Source organism: Ammospiza nelsoni, chromosome 3, assembly GCF_027579445.1.
Source record: "Ammospiza nelsoni isolate bAmmNel1 chromosome 3, bAmmNel1.pri, whole genome shotgun sequence".
NCBI lineage: Eukaryota > Metazoa > Chordata > Aves > Passeriformes > Passerellidae > Ammospiza > Ammospiza nelsoni.
In genome coordinates, this window is record NC_080635.1 from 104,168,078 (window position 1) to 104,194,102 (window position 26,025).

General features: G+C 38.7%; 1 protein-coding gene across 1 annotated transcript; it reads left to right on the forward strand.

Moving 5' to 3' along the window:
• Positions 1-34: 34 nt before the first annotated feature.
• FHL5 (four and a half LIM domains 5) lies at positions 35-26,025 on the forward strand. The gene is made up of 6 exons (XM_059467646.1): positions 35-2,387; positions 14,718-14,899; positions 17,141-17,315; positions 19,617-19,786; positions 21,885-22,071; positions 23,235-26,025. The coding sequence occupies exons 2-6, from the start codon at positions 14,741-14,743 to the stop codon at positions 23,384-23,386; spliced, it is 843 nt and encodes a 280-aa protein (XP_059323629.1). The 5' UTR covers positions 35-2,387; positions 14,718-14,740; the 3' UTR covers positions 23,387-26,025.

The following is a 26,025-nucleotide window of genomic DNA, read 5'->3' on the forward strand; positions in this document are numbered from 1 at the left end:
CCCTGTGTTTTTGTTTGGTATAATAATCAACTTACTGCAGAATTTATTTTATCATGTGTTCAACTTGCTATATTCCAGCCTATATTATAAGAAGGATTTAAAAAATAGATTCTTTAAAGTAGATAGAATGGAAACGGTTCCATTGTATCTACTTTGAAGTAGATAGAATGGAAACAGTTCAGAGATGTCTTCTGGCTACCAGCAAAACTCAAGGAGACATGGTTGGAAAATTGTCCCAGGTATTTTTTCTTGATTTGGAAATTCAATGATACAGAATTGTATCTGCTGAAAGAGAAAGAAAAGTAATTTTGTCAGGAAAACAAGGTCTTTAGGAATTGTTAAGGAATGTGATCTCTGAGGTTTTGTTCTTTAAGCAATGAATATTCTAAATTGGAACAAGTAACCTGAGTAGTTTAAGGAGAACCATCATTTGCTTGATGAATTTCCCAAACTTTCAACATGAAAAGGAAGCTAGGTCAAGACAGATCTTGTTTGGAGACAGATAAAATAAGCTGCTTTGTATTTCAGAAAGGTCAAGAAGTGCTGCAGGAGCTGCAAGGGACATCATCTAATTGATAGTCTGAAGAAATAATAGGATTTTGCTGACCTCCTCATTTGTACATAATTTGTACCTGTTAGGGAAAACCCTGATTCTGTTTTAGAAGTTCCTCTGGGCCTGTCTTCTATTAATATAGTTCTTATCTCTATCTACAGCTTAGACAAGTTTGAGGGTAGTCTTTGAATCATAAGAAAAGTGATGTGCAATAGGATGTGTCTGAACTTCTGTCCTTGATGGCAAGAACATACTGTGTTAGTATTTCTAAGTGTCATTAGCTCTCTCAACAGATCTGCTTGAGAAATACTTCTGTCTGGATCTGATTTATGAACTTGAAAAGGTACTTGGTTAAGAACTGTACTATTGGGTTTTTTTCTTTCTGGAAGGAAGGCAAGAGAAAACTATGATTCTCATTCTAGACTCAAATTCACACCTAACTGGTCCTCTCTCTCCTCAATCTGCTAAAATCACAGGCTTGAAATTAAAGGTCCTTGGTATAAATAAAACTTGTAGAACAAATTAAAACAGGAGGAAAGAGATCAGTCTTGTTTAAGTAACGACTGCATGTCTGGAGAGGTTTAACAAGACTACGAGCAGAGATCATCAGGTCTTGGCAATAGTAGTTAGAGGATCAGTTTTAACTGTGAGACACTATCTAGACACAGATAACCTCCAGAACATGTCCAGATTTGGCAATTTTACCAAAGTACTAAGATAACGTAATACATATTTAAACCATTCAAACATTTCCATCTTTCTTCTGTCTATGATGCTGAACAGCTCCCACCCACTTGATGTTGTAGACCGAGTGATTCAGATCTATTGGCTCTTGGTTGTGGAAAAATCTGCCTTGAGGTCAGTTGTGGTTCATACCACAAGCAGCCATCCTTTCTTAACTCTGCCTAACCTCAGCCTGCTTTTTTAAATGGACACAATATCCTGACTTTCAGCTGCACTTGGTTAAGGGTCTGCATAGAATCATATGCAAAGTACAAGGACCTCTGAATGCTCTGTGCATGCTGGAGCCTGTCTGTGAGAGCTGGCCCCTGTTGGGCCCAAGCAGAAAGTAGAGGAGGAGGCTGTGACTCAAAAGCCAGAAATACTGGGAAATATTGAGAAAGAGCTTAGAGGAGTCCATTGCTGCCACGCTGATGGTAATCCTTGTGAGCACCTTCCCACCTGGTGGAAAGCAGCAAATGGTAACAGCCCAGAAAATGCTTCAGCCATGTCAGAATTTTGAGTTCTACTGTGTCCCTGAACGTCTTTCCTGAAACTGGAGGAGGTTTTTTTCCTGCCCCCCACCCCCCTCCCCTGAGATAGTTTCCTGTACACAACAATCAGACTTCAGTAATTACAACTTTTCTTTTTCTTTTCTGATTTACAAGCCCACATGATGTCTTTTGAATGCATTATGCTTGAACTAGTGTGTATCTGGGGATGAATAATGTTCCATCTTTCTTTTTGCCCTTGCACTGAATAGTTTTGTTTTTTAACAGAAATGCCTTTTTCCTTTTGAGAAGTCTCAGAAATATGTTCCTTTAAGAACCTCCTACATGGTATGCATTTGCCATTTGTAAACACAGCATGTCAAAGAATGATTTGATTCAGTGGTGAGGCAGCCACATATTTGCATGTCATGAGGTCTAAGGGAAACAAACTGACCCTCAGCCTTCCCCCATCCAGGCAAATTCGGATGGGACCCTCAAATAGCTCTGGCAAAGTGTGCTGTTTCTTTTGGACTTGATGGATGCTTGTTTCTGTGAAGACGTGTAATTATTTCTTCCTTTATTTTACTGCGCAAGTTACCGAGAGAAGCAGCTGAAAACTAAATGTGAGTATTGAGGCTTTTTTCCATTATTCCTTCATCTGATAAGCTTTAAACTTGTTAGTATAGAAGGTACTTAATTTAATGTTTTGAGCAAGCATGCAGGAAGTTTTTCCTCAGAAAACTGCTGAATAAATCAGATGCAGACTTCCACATATATATTATGTTTTTAATGGTGTGTACCTAAAGAGATAGAGTTTTTAAAAAAAATTAAATAATTTTTTATTAATTCTTTCCATTGTAGTAATTGGCTCACCCACTAATTTGTGGAAAGATTGTCTGGGTTTCCTTTGTAAAGAGATGAGGATGAGTTTTGTTTACCCCAAAGAACCATCCAACAAAAAATTAATGTGCTTTTTCCCATTACATTTTTATCTCCTAGCAAGATTTCATTTGCTTTTGCAAGAAAAAATTCTAGGTTGTGTCTTTTCTGTCAAGTCATTTGTTTCTAGCACGAGTGCTTTTAACACCTAATGTGGATTGTTCTTGATTTTGGAAGTAAAACAGTTTCCAAGCTGGCTTTTATAAGAAATCAAAATATTGCTGTAAACAATTATCATCTCCAAATTTTCCCTCCATAAGACACTTGGGGTTATCTTTATTTTTAGGATCATAATTTTTTTGAATTTACATTTAGAAATTAAGTTTCAGATGCCTTTTTTTTCTTTGTGTTAATATTTTTCTTCTCTTTGTGCAACAAGTTGTTATTTGTACAGTAACAGAAGAAACTATAGTGGATTTGATACATTAACATTGTTACAGATTGCTGATGGTCAACTCATGTAATTTTACTGCAGGGAAGTCACTGACTCAAGGGTATTTAACTGGTAGAATATTGAGATGATACTAACTAACTTGTAGGCTTAAAGAAAAATGAATTCAAAAGCTGCTTGAAAGAGATTCTGTTGTATGCTGTCTCCAAATTATTTGCAGGCAGTCATAATTAATAAAGTGTGTATTTTTTGGTTGATATAGTAAGACATGTTCCATCAGCTTCGTACCAATAATCCCAGTTTTTTTCATTTCTTTTCCCTACCAGAATTTTATTTCTTGAAAGAACAGTTAAAAACTTTCAGTATTACCTAACCAGGGACAGACAGAAAAAATATTTTAATCAGCATGCTTCCAAACATCAAGCCCAAAATCAGAGGGTGAAATTCCAAACCTGTTGGAAGGAGCAGCCCTCCTGCTGGCTCAAGCTCGAGGTGTTGTCAAGGCTTTTAGATTGCCTGGAGAGTAAATCCAAGCAGAGTTTTACTCCACACTTCCCTGCCAATTTAGGGTAAACGATGCTCATAAATTAATCATTTCTAGTTCAACTGTTCTGTTAAAATCTCTAGAGCCCTATGTTTGGAAGCTGGTGTAGTGAAATGCTGCTGATGCTCCACTTGGGCTGCTGTAGCTGAACTCATTCTTTTGAGAACGGGGCATGCAGCTCTTATGAGAAAGGAGGCTGTGAGCTCCTTGTTTCATGCATTTGTGTTTTCCTGTAAAATGTAAGAGGGATCAAGTAAGGACATTTTTGTGGAAATATGCAAACATGACTCCAAGAAAACAAATTAATAACACCCCGTGACAGAAATTCTGTAGCAGAGATAAAAGGGAAGGACAAGACTCACAAAGGGAAGCTACACTGCCTTAGTTCCTTCACAATGATGGCTAAGTTTAATTTCTGCTAGAAGTCACCCTGGAGAGGAATTTATATCTGTCCTTTAGCTAAAAAAGGTGCCTTACTCATTAGCTTCACCAGGTTAAACTAGTTTTTGTGAATATCCCCATTCCCTGTTGCCATATAGTACGTGTCAGCTATGGTCCCTACTTTTTCCCCTTTCTTAAACTTAAGAGGTTTTTTTGATTCTCCTTCATCCATGCTAGTGTGCTACTTTTCTTCCCAGCTATGGTTGCCTTTGAATTTGTTCAAGGTCCATGTAAGAGGACTGGTTAATTCTTGCGCATCTCAGCGTTGTGTGGGTAATGGATCTGAACAGGCTGTCCTAGCTGGTCGCTGGCCTCACACTTGAGAGGCTTTATCAGCCAGAAAAATGTTAATCTCCCTGTAATGTGTCTTTGTGCATAGGTTGCAGAATTAATAGCAAGAATGGCCAAGTGCCAGAGGATGGTGTAGTTGTTGACAGAAGATTTTGCATAAGAATATTCATCATAACCTCAGAGTCATAAAGGACAACCGCAAAGTGCGCAACTGGAACATTTTATTGCTTTGGCTAAATTTGGAAGTGTTTTCTACCTCTAGCACTGGGAACTGACCAGTTGGCAACCTTTGCGCACTGCTTTTAACTATCCCAGGCCAGTGACATGGATACAGCCTGATGAGCAGACCCATCTCATGGCAGAGGTGCAGTGAATGGCTTCTTTTGTTCCCACTCACAAAGGTTTGCTCCCTGACCTTGAGGAATTCAATTACTTTGCTTTGACAAGTATTAATCTTTTCTGAAGAAAAGTAACTCACAAATGTGTTTTTGGATTACTTTATTACTGTTGTTAGAAAAGCATTCTGAAACCTTTGAAAGGAGAGCCGTAAAATACCTCAAAGGTTTAGGTTTAATTCTATTTATCAGAAGCCCATAACAGTACTGGGCTTAAACTTGCTTATCAAGTTCAGTCTTTCTCAAGTGAGCTCTTCAGGTTTGAAATTCAGCCACATCATGATTCATTTATGTACTAAAACGTGCAAAACTGTGGCATAATTAGAGTTCAAAAATCTAACTTGCATGGGAAAAAATGTTTAGAGTAAAAATTATTTCATGCTGGTCTTCCAATTGGCAATCTTTGTTTAGTTTAGTGCTTGAAAGTTGAAGAACATTGAGAAATATTTCAAATTAAAAGCCCAAACAGACTGGTTTTGTTAGATTTTTAAAAAATACGGTAGCAGAATTCTTAATTTGTTTGATCACTAGCTTAGACATTTCACTGAAAACTTTTAATAAATTTTACACAAATTAGCAGAAAGGCTTTGGATTGTGTTTGTAGCTTGGTGCAGTTTCTGCCACTGTGTTCTACTCTCCCCCTCCTCAGATGAACCTTTTTCACCACAGCTGGTCAGAATTATGGTCTCTGAGCACCATCCTCTACCAAAACCAATCAAATCCATTCAAGGTTTGCAAAGATGGTTGTGGCTACACTCTTCACATTGTCACTAGAATAAGTTCACATCAACCAGACTCTGCTGGTATCAGTGGACTCACTGTTCCACAATATCCTTGAGTTAAATTACATGTTCTTAAAATGTTCCTTAATGTTAGAGAGGAATTTCTTCATTCTTGCCAAATTTCCTCCAGCATTCTAAGACTTAGTGGTGGGGTTTATTTGTCTGAAGCAAATGTTGACTGTCTTGGGTGTTCAGATAAACTTTAGCCTTAATTTTTCTTCAATCAGATAAGGTCAATCCTAGACTGGAACCAATTTTTAGATGGTGTGTATTTATAATCACAGAAAGAAATTCACTCTGAAGTCATGGTGCCAAAAACAAAACAACAGCAAAAAAGACTTTTTCACATATATCAGGACATTACAAAAATCCCAGCAGGGCAGTTACTGAAAGGTCAGTAACCTCACATCATAATAAAGAAAAACAGAATACCATGATCTACTAATTTTAAATCATAGTGACTTCTAGAGTATTTTAAGTAGAAAATGTTTAATGTGTGGTGCAGAGACTTTAAGAATTGAGGGAAATGTTAGGATACCCAGTCACATAATTGTTCTGCAGATTTTATCTCCCAAGAAGGCAGAACAGGTAATGCAAGAGTCACAAAGGCTTCAAGCAGGGGGCAAATGTCACTGGTGGGAACCCAGGGCTGAGCCTCTGTAAGGACTGGGTGTTGTTGCTGCCACAGGATGTGAGGATTAAGATAAATCTGAGTCAATGCCATGTTATCCCCTGTCGTGGTTGACAGCACATTATCTACTCAACTGCTCGAGACTCCAGAGGTCTTTAAGTAACATTTTTTGCCTGCTTAATGGATGATGCACAAAGCCACATATTTAAAGAGCAAAAATAGGAAAAACACCAACATTTTTTTCCTATATTTGTCCTAGTGACACTGTTATTTTTCCTCCCTGGTAGAGGACAAACAAAAAGCCACTTGATGTACTTTTTTCTACCAGCCCCAGTCCTAAAAGGGTTCTCCTAAAAATGTTCTCTGCCTTCAAAATTCCTTTTGGGAGACCAATTCTGAAAGTGTTTGTACATTGTGAATATACATATATCCTTTGTCTGTGCTAGAATGAAATGTGCTGGGTAACTATCAACAGTGAATGTGGAATATGATGTAAAAGAATGTGTATATCTGAATATTTAATATTTTTTTCCCTAGCCCAAAAGGGAGCAGCCTGTCCCTGATGCACCTATGTAGATAAACTAATAAGGCTTTCCTGTCCACAGTGTGTTTAAGGCACCCAGGGCAGGAATTAAAAGCAAAAAGCCACCCTGCTATAATTCCACATCACTGGTGGTATGCACACACAGCTGAATTGCGCTATTTTGTAACAGCAACCATAGCGCAGATGCTGACGCTTCAAAACAGAATTGTGCACAGCACTGCCCAATAGATAATAGCACACCAACCCTAAACTGCAGAATTAAACCCTAATCCAGAAAATATTAAATCACCTAATTTGACATTAGTGAATTGAGATAAATTATTCAGTTACATAAATTTGCAAATAGATGTCAGTGTTCCAAGTGATCTGTTGTAAGAGAAGACACAGCAGGTGGTCATGTAACACTTAGAGGGAGCAGAAGGAAGGGAAACAAGTCTGTTAAAGAGTACCCAGAGCACATTTTCATGTTGGTTGGTTGTTATGAGCTCTCCTAGAGACCTTTCTCGCCATCTGTCTCAGTTACATCATATAACCAGTTCATTACTGTAAAAATGGTAGAATACAAAGAGTGACACTTCTTTCAGATTTTCTTTACCAGCTTGTATGCTTCACGGTCTGTCTACCCAGCAGATACAATATATGCATATGTACTTTATTATGCTTCTATTGTTATTATGATATCTCTGTATTCCAAAAACAGTGCAACTGCAGAGCATCATTAATGCTAAATATCATAACCATACCTACTGTGTTGTCATCAAAATTCCAGAGTCATAGGTAGAGATCAGGCTGTTTCTAGCTCTCTTCAATGTTTCTGCTTAGCCCTTCTCTCCTTGCTGCCTAGAGAAGCTGTGGATGTTCCACCCTGACGGTGTGGATGGGGCCCGGCTGGATGGGGCTCTGAGCAGCCTGGTCCCCTGGGAGGGGTCCCTGCCCATGGCAGGGGGTTGGAAATAGGTGATCTTTAAGGTCCCTTCCAACCCAGAACATTCCATTATTTCTTGATCCTGCCTCTTGGAATTGCCCATCCTGAAGCCTGTTTTCCCTTGGGAAGGATTGGAGAGTGACACAGCAGTGGTCACCCCAAACACCTCACATATCATGGGAAGACATTTGCAGTGTTACAGTGGCAGTGGCCAGCATTTCTTAGACTGTGCAGCAGTGGCTTTACAAACAGTGATTCCTGTTGGTGTAATAAGCAGCCTAGGGCTTCTCTGCAGAGCCACATCACCCCTATTTTCAGAGATGAGCTTGATAAGAAGGTGCCAGCCAAGCCTGAGGGAGCACTGCAAGCAGCAAAACTGGCCTGTGGAATATTTGGCCTGCAAACCAAAATACCTGGAAACAATGATAATTGAAGTAGAGATCTTGCGTACCAACACTACTGACAGTAGACTTTACTTTTCCTAAGCTGCAATGCCATCTAACTCATCACCATCTCTTAACAAGGCTGAGACTAGAACATTTTCGATTTGCTTCATTTTGATAAGGTGTCATCCTTTTATTAAAAGAGTGCCACTTCTCAGTTTATATTTTTCCTCAGGAAATTAGGTCAGGTTGACATAGCACAGCTGGAGATAAGACGAAAAACCACTGCAGCAGATGCTTGATTATCATTTGGGGGATTTCTGTTTGGGTTTGGGGAAGCAAGCATTTCTCTTTTTAAATTGGGTAATGAAAATCTTTTCCAATTTTAGCTTGTTGCTAACAATGCTGCTGCTGATGATCTTTATATTTTTGTTCATTTTATTTCTTAAAGCAGTTCTAAGTAGGTCACAGGCTTTTAAATAGCCCTTCTAGAAAAAGCTGTGCTGTGTAGACAGTTGCAGTTATTTAAAAAAAAAATTATTGTAATTCATGTGATGCACCCCTTCTCACACAACAGAGTAATCTTCATCCACCTTGGTATTCCTGAAATAAAACTTAAGGGTAGGGAAATCTGGTGTCTACAGCTAGGATACCTGCAAAGATGAAAAATTGCATTTTTTTTCCATTAAGATCTTAAAGATTACTTTCAGAATCAGCATTCCCTGTTGAAGTTCTGTTACTTCTTGTTAGTGGCAAGGCTGTTTTGATCAGTGACCTCGGGACGCTCCACTCACCCTTGTACAACAGGTATCGTTTCTTGGCTTGTGTCACTTCAGGGAGGTGTTTCCCTGCCAGGTGCTGTCAGAGTATGGCTGAGGTGCTGCTGTGTCCTTGGGGCTTTCTGCCCAGCTGTGCAGGCATTTTGTGCAGATGCTGTTCTAGCAGAGATGGTTCCAAAGTGCTCCTCTGATGCTGCTCCCTACTAGTACCCAAAGGGGGCCTAGGGGAAGCTGGAGAGGGACTCCTCATCAGGAACTGTAGGGATAGGACAAGGACTAATGGGTACAAACTGAAAGATGGGAAATTAATAGTAGAAAGAAATTTATAATAGGAAGAAATTCTTCACTGTGAAGGGGTTGGGCACTGGAACAGGTTGCACAGAAAAATTATGGATGCCCCACCCTGGAACTTTTCACAGCCAGATTGGATGGGGCATTGAGCAGCCTGGTCTAGTTGATTTGCACAATAGGAATGAACTCACTGGTGGTAGTTTCAGATCAGGACTTCAGTGCATGTTTTCATTTGAAATTTCCACTTTCTGTTTATTGAAACACTTTTTGAAGTATCATTCATGATTCCCTAATCATGGATTGTAGGTGAGTGTCAATGCAAGAAAAGGGTACTTGGAAAGAACAAGCATTTACAAGAGACCAATTTTGTTGTTATGAGAATGCCCCCACTCCTATTCCAGTGCCCATAAAAGAATACTGAGGGTTTTTGGATACTTTTACCCTCCCTCTTTTGCCATTCAGCAGTGATAAATTTTCTGTGGTCCATCACCTGGCAACTCCCCCTGCTGAACCTCATGAGCATCCTGTCACCCCACTCCTCCAGTTTTGGGAGGTCCCTCTGGATAACAGCACATCCATGTGGTGTATCAGCCTCTCCTCCCATTCTGGTGTCATCTGCCAGTTTGCTGTGGGAGCCACTCTGTCAATATGGGAAATACAACTAAGAATAATGACAGGATTTTACATTGAAAGTTACAACAGCTGACTTATTTCATCACTTCATTTTATTCATACATTTGACAGTAGTCAGAAAGGAATGAGCTCCATAATGACACAGGAGAAAACTGTGGCTCTACTAGACTGTGTGAAAACCTGTAAAAATGTGGGTTAAATTATTTCAGAAGAGAAAAAAAAGGAAGAATTTAGATGACTGCACCATTTGAGTTTGTGCGGTGTAAACAAAGCAGACAGCAATACCAATTAAGGAAAAAATTACAAAATTCCTGAGATGCTTGATTCCCTAGTTAAGCCATAGCTCTTGCCCTTTTTACTTGTAGTCAGGGGTGTGTAAACACAGTACAATTCAGTACAAATTACCAGACCAACCTCTAAAATATGTGCTTTGCCTTCATACCCCACCAAAACAGTGTCACTTGTGGCATCTGTCCTGGCTGCTTAAAGGAGAATTTCAGCAGTGAGAGCTCTGCACTCACTCAGATGCTTCCAGAACCTGGTGCTGTATTACTGTCCTGTGCCACAGAGATAAGATAGTTCAGAGTTAGTATCTGTGTCTTCTTTCCTGTAGGTTCTTGGCTTGACTTGATCTGTAATACATGCCCCCAGTTCCTATTGCTTCTCTAACTATTTTTAGAAAAGCAAATATTACAGAACCTTTAATATATGTAAATGCATGAGACAAAAATAGAAATAGGGAAAATGAAGCCAGAAAATTCATGCAAATAAGGAAAATAGCATTAGAAGATTAAAACATGCACTTACCTGAAAATGAACAATGCCTAGGGCAGCTTGCAGGGATGCAGGGCAGCTTTGATATCATAAAATATCAAATTGTTTTTCTTATCCTTCACTGCTATTGAAAGGATTTTTTTTCCCATCTGTTTTTTTCCTTTATGCCTCTCTAAGAAGAAGACTTTTTCCAATAACTGTATGTTCTTAAAGAAAAAGATGATGAAGTTCAATGGCAGGTATATTTAGATTGAGAAATAGTCTATTAGAATTTCCACAAAGTGAAAGATAGAACATTTTTATCTATATGTAAATATCTACATCCATATGTATATACTAATTGATTTCTAAGTAGTACAAATGTTTCTGGGTTTTTTATTTTTGTATGTGTGAGGGAGATTAACATATATTTATAGAAAACATAAAGATTAATTATTGAAACATATATGAACCTTCTGGCTCTGCTTTTTGACTCCAGTGAGGAAAAAAGCATTCTTTTCCTGATGGTTCCATGTCTATCAGGATTCACAACTTCACAACCATGTTCTTACAGCTTTCTTCACTGGAAATCTTCTAGTCCTCTGCATTTTATGGGAAATAATTTGACTCTCCAGAAAGTCCCTGTCCTAATTTGCTGTAGGTAAATTCTATCTCAATCTGCTTTAACAGCAGGCTGACTAGCCAGCTCTCTTTTTTGTATTTTCATCTCTTTTATCATTCAGTCCATGAAACTGCTGCATTCTCAAATCTGACCCCAGGGACTCCAATTACAATATCCTCACGTCCTTGGCAACATCTCTCTGCGCCTCCTTGGAATATTCTTAACATTAAAAATGATACCTCATACCCCTGCTGACTAGGTACATAAAAATCAACAGTATTTAGCTTCCAATTTAAGATGTTCCAATTTAAATAATAAAATCATCTTTTCCCAAGGAATGGCAACATTGCAGTCTTTCCCTGTGCCTAGGAGTCGAGTTAGCAGCTGGAATGCTGGAGTCAGCGTTTCATTCCATGAGAGTGAATAACATCAGATCTCCAGAGATTTCTTAGCTGACCTTCAAAACACAAAGTCTAGCTTCCAGCAAACTTAAAGTAAACATATTTCTCTAGAGATTAGGATCAAAGCACAAGAAAAACATTCTACTTCACTGCGTGGCCCTCGTACCATTACTTATTTATTGGAGCAAGGATAAGCGGTGCTGGGAGAGACGAGATTCGCCCTTTTGTTGCATTTTCTAATGGCAAAAGTAGTTCTCAAAGGTTATCCATACTTTTGCCAAAAGGTTTGCAAAAAATCTTCATTCTTTTGCTCACCATTGCTGCTTCATTCCCAAACATGGTCTTTTATGATGATTCATGGTCAAACTCTGAAGACTGTCTGAAGAAAAGTTTGGGACAACTTGAGCATTTTACTAGAGAAGCAGCCCAAGGACACTCTCAAGCTTTGACTCCGTTCTTGGGGGTACTTTATTAAGTCCTCAAGCAACAACTGTCATCTGTAGAACAGGACTAATAGCACTTTGCTCCAATATCCATATAGGGGTTTAGGAGGAAAATAGCATTGCATATTCAGTAGTTCTCAAGTATTACATTAGTGGGTCTTATTTGTGCACACAGCCTGGGCTTCCTGGGACAGACTGACTTCCTGGGGGAAAAAAGTAATAATAAAGAGAATCACTTTTTAAAGAAAATTACTTGGAATGTAGTTTTTGATAACTTAAAACCTGATTGACATTCATTAGAATGAAAAACAGAGATGTTTCTACAGATACGGGACAGATGTTTCTACAGATATTTGTTGGAGAGCTTTGGGCAACAAAAATGCTCTATAAGTAACAAAACTTTTCATGAATACCCTGTTTGGATTTTGCTGTTGCCACTTTTAGGCTGAGATGAAGCTCTGTCAGGAATCAGGAGTACTGATCCAGCAGGGAGGGCATCAGAACAGTGGTTCACTCAGGGTTATCCTCCAAGGCAGTTCATTACTTTAATTCCCACTAAAAAAATAAATAAAAATCCTCTGAAACCCAGTTTCAAGCCTGACCTTGACTATGGAGCACAGTTAACCACAAACACTCCTTGATTGTGTCCTTAGACACCAGTTTATACTTCTTCCCCCACAAAGAGCAAAATGCGCAAAACTTAACCTTGGCTTTGGTCATGACTGTGATTGTGCATTAAATGCACTGAGCTCTGCCTGGTTTTATATGTCATGTTCTGTAAATGTACAAGCTGATGGATGTAATTTTCTCATATAAATGGTTTTTTTTGTTACACATTCAAATCTCTGTTTGATCTTAAGGAAATGGAAGTCCTGATTCAAGCCCTGTTATATTATTTTTCCAAGGATATCACATAAAACACATCAGAAATATTTTAAGAAAGCATGTTTCCCACTGATCTGAGTTCCAGATTATTTTATTTCCTTACTACACCCTGTCTTGGCTGACAGAGTGTAGTAATATTAAGGGTAGTAGGAAATAAAATATATCAATTCAACTCTAAAGATTTTCAATTTACAGGAGCAACGAATTTTCCAATCAAGTCATTACTTTTGGTCTGAAATTAGTATGACAGCCTTGCTCCCTACCCCCTTTCCAGTGTTTTACTACTACACGTCCCAGAAAAGATTAATTAATAAATGCCTGATCTTATGCACTGGTGCCAGTGGAAACCTGCAGTAATTGTTTTTTTGTCACAGCTCAAACAACCATTTTGGTTAAGAGCTTACTGAAGTAAAAACCCAGAAAAAGATTTTATGCCTTTTTAAAGCTCAACCATGGGTATAAGACAGTCAGTGAGTGCATAAAAACAAAGTATGAGGGTGTAACTCTGAGTGGACTAGATGGAGGCTTTGTCATGGCTAAGAACTCCCTCAAATATTGTCCTCTGTATGTTCTTCCTTACTCTCAAGCTATGCATCTGGTTAAGAGGAACTAATTTGCCCTGTTTTTCAAAGTGCAAAAATTTCAGCTGCCCGAAGTCACTGATATGTGAGAGATATTTTAGGATACTTTAGGAGACCTTTCCCAGCCATTTTCAACTCCTCTAAAATTCATGATTGCTGGTGCTGGCTACAGCTGCACCCTTTGAGTTTAATGAAGAGTGCAACCCAATGAGCTCAGCAGATGTTTTTGGGGTTGCTTCACTGTGAACTTTTTGGTTTCTTCTTCCATCATTTCCAAGAATCAAGACCCAATTTTAGCAAAGTGATGATGATCCAACCAGAAATAAGAAGACTGAAATAGGGCTTCATCTCCACAATCCTTAAAACATTCACAATTGCAGATCTATAAGAAGCCAAGGTTTGGATGCTTGTCCAAGCCTCTTTAGCCTGAAAAACTGAAGGATGGGAAATTCATACAAGTGACTCTCAATAGATTTGTGGTATTTCCTGCACTTGTCTGGCACAGAAATATAAATTATTTCACGTTATTTTGGTACTGCCAATGTGGAATCTGATATAGAAATAAAGAAATATGTAAGAAAAAACAATCTTTTCCAATAACAACAAGGAAAGCTTTCTTTGAGTTCTGATTTTGCTTGACTTATTGTTTAGTCTATTTTTCTTTATATTTCACTCTATTGCTGTCCAGGGGAATTTGTGCGACCTTACAATGCCACCAAATATTAGCAGCACAGTTGGGATAATGCAAAAAACAGTCATATATCCTGGAGTCCCTTGCCTTCCTTCCATTGGGTCAGGTAGATGTGAGGGTATTTAGAAAAGAAAGGAACAAGCAGAAGGACAGGAGTATCAAGAGAAAGTCAGGAACACACTACAAAGTTCCTGCCTCTTCTCTTCGGCCTTTTAACTCCTCAGTTGGTTTCATTTCTGAATTATTGCTTCTATCTCCATTACCCAATATCTGCATGAACCATATCTCGGAATCCAGTACATAATGCTCATAATGCCAGTAGTTTTACACAGAGAATGTGAAGTTGGCTTCATTTTCAGGTGTCTGACCTGAAACAGTGTTAGAATAAGCTGAAGCAGCCCTCTTGCTCCCCATCATGTAGGTGATACAATTCACAGTATGTGTTGTTAAAGGCTACCATTTTACTGTTGAACAAGCCAGCATTAAGAAATCCAGGGCCCTGCAAATGACCAGGAAATGCCTGTCCAACTTCCACACGTAATGCGGCGTTACTTAGTATTTGAGCAAGCATCACGCACTGAATTGCCCAATTTTCCCATCTTTTGCAGAGCACGTGGAGGGCCCCAGCAGGATGACCAGCAGCCACACAGACTGCCATTTCTGCCTGCAGTCTCTGCGTGGCAGGAAATATGCACTAAGGGGTGAGAACGCTTACTGCGTCCCGTGTTACGACAGCCTGTACGCCAACCCCTGCCAAGAGTGCAAGCTGCCCATTGAGTGCAGCTCCAAGGTACAGATTTGGCTTGCTCTTTTTGTTCCTTGTTAAATTATACACAAATCCAATTTCTTTAGTGGTAGATGTGACACCCACCCCTTTGCATATCCCTGTATCACTGAAGAGACTTAAGCATAGCTGTTGTACATCCCCACAGAGCAGAGTGAAACAGTGCTGTTTTCCCTGAATAGGAAAGCTCTGGGGTCAAAGATGAGGAAATCTGCACGTGCATATACCCCAAGCACACAGCAAGGCTGTGTGGACCTCAGCTGGGCTACATCCTTCACCTCCAGCCACCCACTGGCTGCAGAGGCTGCACAGTGCTGGGGGGTGATAGGGTGGGGGGTGTAATTCAGTGTATCAGGTTGATTGACACCTTGGAATTTCTGAGACGTGCTCATTGAAAAAATATTTTGAGCATTGAATAAATTGCTTTTACTGTAGGTGTTGACAAGCAGATGCCAAGCTGAGAAGACAACATGTTTATAGTTTGCATATTCTCCCTCTTTTGGAAATGAGGGGTTTTTTATTTCTGTTTAATTCCGTGCTTACCTTGCTCATCTCACAGGTGGTGTATCAGTGGTAGTGTTTCTGACCTTGTCTTTCCTTTCACCTCTCCATTTTTTACAAAACTAATTAATAATTCAATTTCCTCTGTGGTCTTTGACAGGGTTTCTAGTACCCCATACTTCAATTTAGAGGATGTATACTTGACATTGAATTTTAAGGTCAAATGAAACCTATCAAAAGGCATTTGTTTTGCCAAGTCCAGTGTGTACTGGCCACCTTCTCCCCATGTTCTCTTTGCCTATGTTCCTTAGAAATAAAAGGACACAAAGATATTGAAATAAACCTCTTGGAAGGCTTTCCCAGCCCAATCACATCAAGGTACATAGTGTGCATACAGGAATCATCCAAGGGAAATGCTGATTTGGATGAAGACACTCCTCAAAGTCTCATCAGCATTTCACTCACAGTGTGGGTAAACATGTGGCACCCGTCAGATTCAACAGGAGAGCACATGCTTTGAGTTCACTTAATTTCACCTTTAAAATCAAAAATTAAATCAGTGACAAGATTACTATTGTTGAAGATCATAAACAAAAAGCCAGGTCTTTGGACTGAGTGGAAGGAAAAAATAGGAGAAAAAAGCAGACAAAGGAGTGCACCTGGCTAGAGACATCTAGAAAAGTGGCACACAGAGATCTACAGCTGATTGTCTCACCTCTGCCAAGGGGACAGAGCTTGGTGTTTTCCTCTCCTCCTCACCCAGTCCTTGCCTGGGGCTGCTCCGGGCTGACAGCCTGGTTCCTGCAAGGTTCAGAGTGCTAACTAAAGCAAATGAAAATGCTATGTGCTCAGCACCTCCTGAAACCAAGCATGGCATTTCTTTTATTTTTAGCTCTTTAAAAGGCAGGGGCATGATCAAGGAGAACAATGAGATTGGATTTGTGCCCTTTTGTGTTTCTTACTTATAAAAGAGCCCTGGAAGGGTTCATTTTTTAAGCTGGGAAGGTTTTTTGGAGGTGCATTTTTCCCTTGCTTTTCTAACTGTGGGAAAATTAAATCTGCTGTTTGGTCTTTTTTTGAATTCTTAGTCAGGATCTCACACATATATATCGTTAAGCTCTTTCATATACATATATATTGTTAGCTCTTTCAACCCTTAAGCCCACTTACTCTTAAACTTTTTTCTGTCAAGCTTTCAGGAGGATTTATGTCAGATGTAAACAAAAGCAATGATTTTTTAAAATATTACTAACAATCATTTTGTTCTCAATGAGATTTTAATTGCTTGTTTTCTGACAGCTATTAGAATTATGTCATGTCAACTGGAAGAAGAAATAGTAACATTGAAAATACATAAGGTTCACTTCAAATTCTATAGAATATGGGCTTCCTCTCCAGTGGTCTGTGCACATAAAAAATGTTGATCACTTGTTTCCCCTTGAAAGACACCTGTAATATATAACATGATTCTTCCAATAAAAACATACCTCTGTGTTACATAAGGAAGGACATTCTGCCAAAGCAGCTCCCAATGGCCTCTGAAAGAGATCTACACAACAGTCACAACGTCACAAAAGTCACAATGTCACAACAGTGACATTGAGCACCTGCACCTTTCCTGAGCACACTTCTGGTTGGATCCACCACTGCAATGCTTTTACTTTTTTGTTTTAGTTCTGGAAGGAGTAGAAGGATAAAAGCACTGTAAATAAATGTTTTCACTAACATGAAGTTACTTTCTCCAAGGATCTGGCCTACAAAGGCCGCCACTGGCATGAGGGGTGCTTCAGGTGTGCCAAGTGCAGTCGCTCACTCGTGGAGAAACCATTTGCTGCCAAGGATGAGGTCTTGCTGTGTACTGAGTGCTACTCTGATGAGTATTCATCCAAATGTTTTCACTGCCAGAAGACCATTATGCCTGGTAAGATAACAGGGGCCCTTTACTGAGAAATGGAACCACATTTTTAATGATACCCTCCTCTGGAATAACCAAGCTATGAGGTCCTTGACTTTCAGAACAGCTTGGAGGTGACTACTCTTCCTTTATGAGTAGCATTCTCCCATCAGTGGAGAGAAGGCAGGCAGACACTTCTGATCTACCACTGCAGTGGAGAGAAGGCAGGCAGACACTTCTGATCTACCACTGACAGGTCTTATGAATCCTTATAAAAATATTAAGAGTTCAATGCAGGGCAAAATGTGTTCATGTGATGTCCTTGATTTTGTTGCAGTTCTTAGGAAGCAGATCCCGTTGTCAGCATAGGAAGACAAACTGAGGTATTGTGAGCACAAGTGCCACATTAGACAAGTCATCTGCATGTTTTCCACATTGAACAGACCCTGTGCTTGTGTTCTTTATACTAGTGCTTTCACTCAGAAATATGTTTTATTTAAATTGTCAAAACATGACAATATGCTTTCAAATCATTAGCAGCATTTTTACTGAAAGGAATACAAGTCCATTTTACAATATTGTGCATGTTTACAATAGGCCTACTTCCTGCCATTAGCACTCTTGAAAATTCTGCACTTCACACTAAACTGCTTCTCAGCTTTTGATTCTATCTGTTCAGGACCCACTCTAGACTTTTCATTTCTACCACATCAGTAAAGCTCTTACAGCAGAGTATGACCCAAAAGCTGCCTCTTCACAGGCATCTGAGAGAAGCCACAGCACCATTTGTTGCAAAAGGAAGCTGCTTGCTTGGGAAAGTGGGTCCCTAGCTTTTGGAACAGAGAACGTCAGTAAATTTGGCAGTGACGTTGGAATTTTATTTTTCAGTATATCTTAATGCCGAACAGTAAGATCCAGGCTGTGCAAAATTATAGTCTTACTATTGGTACTAGATTACTCAGGTTGTATTCAACTTATAACACTAATTTGGATTTTTACAGTTTGTTTCCTTTTCATTACAAGTAAAAATCTGCATTAATGGAAACAAATATTGTAAAAATACAGTTGTGTTCATTTAATGGATTATAAACCGCCTAAATTGTACATAGTTTACAAAAATATTGTCAAATAGGCACACCTCACTAGATTTGGTAAAAAAAATGCCAGAATACACTCAGGTTTGCATCATTATCTTCTGGTATAAATCCATGCTGCTTGTTTTGTCACAGAGTGTAAATCCTTGCAGCAAGTGCCCGAAGGTATGAGAAACACTGCAACAGAGGCGTGGGAATGCCAGCCAGTCTCTATATCATTGACTTCCTTCTCATCAACTTGCTAGCTCTGTGTTGAAAAGACCTGGTGGTGAAAGACAGTGAAATTGCCTTCTGATCACTGGGATGAAGCTGCAAACCTTTTGTGTCTAAATACAGCCAGCAGTTTCTCCACTGGCCCCACATTTCAGGAAACAGGCACAGTGGGATTAATCAGATATAGCAGCAATCCTCTTCCTCATGTGGAAAGGATGGAAAAGCACCTTGCACCTCTCTGTGCAGTCTTACCTACCTACAGATAGGAAGCTGACGATGGAGATCCACTGGAAAAGCTGCTCCCAGATATATGTGCATATCTTACACTTATGTTTTTATATCAAGATTGGACACCTGTACACAGAGATAAAAGCTCTGAGACTCCTTTGACAAACATTTAACTGAGCAGCTTTCTGTCCTTGTGCTGTATCAAAAGCATGTAGTTAAATATGTTTAAAGAATTGCTGGTCTAGGACAGAAATGGTGAGCTATAGGAGAAGGCAGTGTAGTATCACAGAAGGCAGTGTTCTATCACAGAAAAAATATTTACTTTTAGAAAGTTGCCAATTTAAGCTGATTAATATAAATAATGCATTTATAAGTGAAGGAGCCTTAGTTTAAGAAAGATAGAAGACAGGACAATAATAAATGTACTAAACATCCAACAAATTAATTTCTAATTAATAAAATTGCTGTGTACCTGAACATTATCACTGAGTTGGCTGGTTTGAGAGAAACTGAGCAATTTAAGCATAATCAAAAAAAAACCCCAAAAATTCATATAAGAACTCGAAAAATCACAGCTTAGGCAATTCAGCACATCTTTTGGCAGATGAATATATGGCACTGAATGTGTTCTTGAAATTTCAAGTGCATTCTTACAAGCTCTATTAATTTGAAGATGTTTTCTTGGGTTATCTGATGCTGAGCTAGAAGGTTCAAAAACAAGAGCATTCCCAACATTTAAAACCTATATTACAAGGCTATATCTGAGAGGATTGTTCATTTTGGTTTTTTTCAGGTTCACGTAAAATGGAATTTCAGGGAAGCTCCTGGCATGAATCCTGTTTTGTTTGCCAGTATTGTCAGCAACCATTGGGAACAAAACCATTAATCACCAAAGACAATGAGAATTACTGTGTGCCCTGTTTTGAGAAGCAATTTGCTCACCATTGCTATGCTTGCAAAAAGGTAATTAAACACACAATGCAAATAATGCCCTAGTGAGGCAATATTGCTCATGGGAGAAAGGGCTGGATCACGTGAAACGTGTGGTGAGCTAAGAGTAAGATCAGGATCTTCCCACTGACACTGGACACTGAAAGGCAACTGTGGCACTGTCTGCTGTCCACTCTTGTTAATATAAGACTGATTATATCTGAAATAATCTTATTTGCAAACAAATACCTTGGGTTTCTTTAGTTATTGATTGTGATTTTTAGCAAAGGTTAAATGGAAAGTTATATAAAACCCTTCTTTCCTGATTTTGCCTTTGTAAACATGCCTCTCTTTCCATTGTTTTTCAGATGTATTCATATGCATAATTAGCCACCTGAACTGAGCAAATCATCCACAATCTTGGCTATTTTTTCTTGAAATGTATCAGCCAATTAGCAGATCAAGTAACATTCAATTGTGATAACACCAGTCAGGAGTCCCACTGATGCAGTATGTGATGATACCCTTGTGGGTACCAGAAACCTTGATTTGATTTCTTCTTTCCCCCAAGCACAGATAAATCAATTCTTCCCTCCCTTGATTTCTTATGTTTTAAGATTGTCTCTTGTTGATGAAAATACTCAAAGCATCACACTATTTTAGTGTGATATTTTCCTCTAGGGAAATGTTTTAAGCTGTTTTTTAGGGCAGAATTTTACTTATTCTTTAGTACCTGCAGCACTCTGGAAGCTTTTTTTTTTCCACTTCATCAAATAACTTATAATTTCCTGTAGTTATGTAATGATTACCTGTAAATCTCTACCTCTAACAAAAGCTTTTAATTTCAGGAAAATATGCTGCCTACTTTTTTCTTCAGTAGCTAAACTTCAGAAAGTGCTTTTATATATTCCCAAGTCTTTACATCTAGCCTTTAACTTGCATTAAATGAACACATAGCAATTATAGTAATTATGCTCAATGTTTATTACAGGCATTGATATTAGCACCACCTACATGAAATAATCAGGATTTGCTTCTTTAAAATTCCAGGAATGCAAATAGTCCCCCTACATATTAGCTAAAGCCATTTTATTTCTGAAAATTGCATCAATTCCCATGCATGAGAATTGAGCCCAAATATATTAAATTGCCAAACTGAATCTTGAATTTTTGTCAGCAAATTTTAGATTTTAATGCTAAAGCAAACGTAACCACAAAATAGCCCAAAACTGGAATGTTAAAGGGATTGGAAAATATTTAAATCTCTTCATTGCTTGACATGAGCCCATATTATTCTTGATTTTCCTGAAGCTGTATTCTCCAGGGAAATTTGATGATACCACTATTTTTTACTTAAGTTTCTTCAACTTTTTCTCCTCCTGTTCCAACATTATTCATTCATTCATTCACTCATTCATTAATTCTCTGTCATGCGTGTGACTTGATAGTAGAAACACTATCTTACAGCTCATCTTTATAGAAATTTCTCTGTACAGTCTCTCACAAATTCTGTGAAACCAGCTCCTTGCCACACATATGGGAGCCACAGAACAACTGGAAATTTCCCACTTCAGAAATAACCAGTGCAGAGCTGTGAGTGTATTGCTGGCCAAGAGAAGTTGATGACACTGATAAACCTGATTTTTTTTCTTCTGCTGACTGTGTAGCTCACCTTTCTGTTTTACTTCTGTTTCTTTACTGTCTTCCTATTTAAAATATTGTTGCACTTGAGAGACAGCAAAATACTGGCTGGAGATTAACTATTATCTCAGCATCAGTTCTCTCACCCACTGCCTATCACTGAGAATTTCTCTTCTGAGAGCATGCCTGATTCTAAACACTTAGCTACAGTGTAATAGAAAAATTTCATTTAAAGATAACGCACTTATTACAAATTATGAGGTTGTATTGTGATAGAAAATTGAAAATAACAAACCAGTAACGTATGGAATTCAACTGCAGATTAGTTAAATGGATAATCCAGATGAAAAAAAGTTGATGTGACCACACTTTCTTCTCTTGTGCATGTTGGAAGACAGAAAACAAATGGAAGTACTTATGAAGGACTGGACAATCCTTCATGATCCACACCTTTGTTTCTTTGCTCTGCCCTTGTTTGTCTATGTATTAGGTTATAACTTCTGGAGGAGTGGCCTACCATGACCAGCCTTGGCATAAAGAATGCTTTGTGTGTGCTGTGTGTAACACTCAGCTGTCTGGACAAAGATTCATTTCCAAAGATGAGTACCCATACTGTGTAGACTGTTTCAGCAAATTTCATGCCAAGAAGTGTGCTGCTTGCAAGAAACCTATTGCAGGTGAGTCTCGTCTTCTAGAGGGAAGCAGACACAAATGAATCATCAGTCTCCACTCAAAGACTTTCACTTTAGGAAAAAAACATTAAAATTATTCCCATCATAATGAGGACTGAAGGAGTTAACTATCAGAGAGATTCTCTCTGTGTCTTGCTAGGACATACTGATCACACATGTTCCCTAAGAGATGCGGAATGGTTTTATGGGCCCAAAGGCATTGTTTGATGTAGTGTTTTCTGTAGAAAATTCCTCCTTAAGAATATTTTAAAAAGTGCTTTTTTTTGCTCTTCCCAGGACAGTACACACAAGCCCCTCTGTGATTTTGTTTTTAAATGCAAATGTGATCAAACTGAACACAGATTAACTGCCTGCTGGTAAGGCACACCTGTCAAATTAGAAAGCTTGCCAAATGCAGCAGAACTCTGTTTCATGAATCCTCGTATACTTATATATGATTTATATTTAGACATGTGTGTCACTGGCCTATGATAGTTGGAGTTTTCTGAGAGCATTTGCTGGTGCTCTGCACTTTAATCCTATTATGTGTGGAGTCAGCTGTTGAAAAGTAATTCCTGATTCTTACAGGAGCATGCTGCACATGTCATTGGACAATGAAATCATTGAATACCCAATCCCATGTGCATGACTTAAAAAATACCAAAACCACAAAACAACAGCAAAAAAAAGCGCATCAAAACTATTCAAATTCCCCCAGTCTTCAAGATTTTATTTCAGATAATTTTGCTAGGAATCCCATTCTCTGGTAATTTCCAAATGAATCCATCTCGAAGAAACTTAATTATTAAATTTCATTCAGAGTTGTACAGAAACTATGCAAATATGGCAAATAATTTCCACGAGAGTTTGTTGGGAAGATCAGCAAACCTGAATGGACATTATGATAAACCCACTGTGTTCAGATCTCATAATGGGATATGCAAGCAAGTGACTTGTGGCTTTTCTTGAAATACTTCCCACTGTTTAAATTTTAAAGATATTTTTAAATTCAGCCAATAAAGAACATTTCACACTATGAATTTTTGTTCATTTTCCCGTTCACTGTATGAATGACAACCTGATCACACATCAGAAAGTCAACTGTTGCATTACTGAACCAGAAATACTGGATTCAGATATTCTTTTTTTTTTTTCATACTCTCTTTCAGCTCTGGGAGGTGCCAAATACATCTCATTTGAGGAGCGCCAGTGGCACGGGGAATGCTTTAGCTGCACAAAATGCTCTGTTTCCCTGGTGGGCCAGGAATTCCTCACTCGGCAGGATGACATCCTTTGCCACAAATGTGGCTCTGCTTCATAGTTCTGTGGAAAGCTGTACAGCTGCAGTATTCTCACTCTGTAGCAAGGTAGTTCATTGGTCTGCTGTAAGAAAACCAGATAGAAGGTACTAGAGTTATTTAGTCACTCAAGTAACTTTCCAACAGGAGTTTAACATCATCATAATTCTCAATTTCTTATAAACAAAAATTAAACAACTGCCCCATACTGGTTAATAAAACAATGCAGAAAAGATTTGTATATATTTTAAGCCTAACTCCAGTATGTTTTCCTTGTAACACACTGCACTCTGCTGTTAGAAGCTTAAAAATTTATCTTTTATCACCTCTGAATCAAGAAGGATTGTGAAGCGTCTGTTTGGCATATGAATAATGATGAGGCATTAGCACTGACTCACAGATGCAGATCTTCCTACAGAAAGCTGGGAACAAGCATTTTTCTCTTGGATCATAACATTGAAGAGAACACCTTGTAAATATTATATTCTTCCATACTTTGGGCAAAAAAGATGCTGACAAGGCAGACAGAAATTGTGAGTAGGAGATGCTTTCACATTGAGGAGTGCAGTCAGAAAGGCCCATTCCATGGGCCAATTCAATAGAAAAAAGGTCACTTTCCTTCCCTTACTGGGATTGCTACCCAAAGAAGTCACCCAAAACACTAAAGTGTAGGCCCTTTCCCAAAACTGGGTAACTGTACTTAATTCTTTAGTCATAGCTGCTCTAGAACATAAATAAACCCATATTTTCAGCTACTGCAAGAGGTAAGGAAAGCCCAAGATTTAATAGTGCTGATGTACATTTTCCCATAATGAATATGCTTTAAGACTTTGTTTCCTCTGTTTTTGCTATACCTTCAATACAGGCCTAAAATATACTTTTTTATTAGTTGACTGAAGACCCAACTCTTAATGGTCTATTTAACCTCATACTTTCCTTCATTCAAAACTGCTTTGCCAGCAATTGAAGCCCTGTTAAGGACCTTACCTGCTTGGTCTTTGATTCACAGTTCATTCCTTGTAAATTCCTTGTAAATTCCTTCATGTAAATTCCTGCTTGTAAATTCCTTCATGTGGACAGCAGGCTATCCACTCTCCAGAACCAATTCCTGATTAATTTCACCATTAGCCACATGTGTTTTTTAACAGTATGTCAAGAATTAGTAATTGTCATTGCAAGCCAGGCAGCTTTTGCTTGCAGTACAGGACCTTAGTTTCCAAGTAGCCAGCCTTTATATCTGCTTGCTGAGCTCCAGCACTCAAATATCTACTGTTAAAGGTCATCCAGAACTGAGTTACAAACATCTATCTGCCCCTTCTTCCACAGTGTGTGTTGCAGTGCCATTGTGGACGGAGCAGTGATGTTGGAATGGCAGGTTCTGCCCTGTCCAGCAGCGTCTGAGTCCTCATCTCGGGTGCCCATAAGTCATTCTTCTTCAGACTCTGACCTGGAGTGCATAGAGTTATTTGGCTGACTTGAGTGACCTTTATTCATATTGAAGACAGCCATTATTTTAGGTAGAAAAGTGGAAAAAAAGGAAGAATATGTGTGTATGGCTAAGCCAGAGCCAAAGTGCAGTGGCATAAAATCAATATGGATAATGACTGACCAATGACTACACAGCAGTGTGTTGTCAGTCGATAAAATATTGATCTTTTGCTCTATGTGGTGTTAATTTTTGGTTTTTATTTTCTTCTTTCATGGCAGCTTTTACTGCAGTCTAGAGTTTGATTAGTTTATGTTTTTTCATTTTATCCCAGCTGCTTCCTTTTCTATTTACACATCTCCCGTGGCTGACACAGGTTCTTGGTAAGGCTTAAATTCCCATAAATAGAATATGCTTCATTGCCTTATATACATAAATATATATATGTACACACAAAACATAGTGGTTCACAGTTATGTATGATGTTCTAAAAATCTCACTGAGATATCAGAGATAAGTAAATGTTAATGGTCTAAAATTTTTAAATTAAAATGATTAATCACAATATTCAGGCTTGTCTGTGGGGTACCTTTTGTTTGTTTGTATGATATTACATTCAGCACATCTCAAGAATGTAGTTTGGGCCCTTTATTCAGTCTCCTCTGAAGGATCATGCATCTTAATTACAAAGTGATGCAGGAATTACCAGGCAGCCTCCTAAGACATGAGAGAGTCACAGGTCAGACACACTGATCATGATAATCCTAGTCTTCCAGCCTTAACATTTAGGAAAATTAAATTCTTCTCTGACTCATCAACTAATTATATTTTTAGAAATGCCAACTGAATTATTTATTTCTTCTGCAGTAAAAACAGTACAGCCAAACCTGACACTGATCATTTTCACTTCAGAAAAATAGTAAGAAATAAATGTGATTGCTATAAATAGTCAGAATAGAAGTTATATCAGATACAAATTGCTATTTCCTAGTGTCTGTCACCAGCCACCAATGCCTGAATATAAGTACAGTGATACTCTGGGGGTGGGCTGACCCTGGCTGTCCACCAGGTGCCCACAAAAGCCCCTCTGTCACTCCTCTCTGCAGTTGGACAGGGGAGAAGAAACATTCCTCAAGGTTTGTGAGTGTAGACAAGGAGAAGAGATAAATCTCTCAGCAATTACTGTGACAGCAGAACAGTCTTGACTTGGGGAAAAGAAATTTATTACCAATCAAA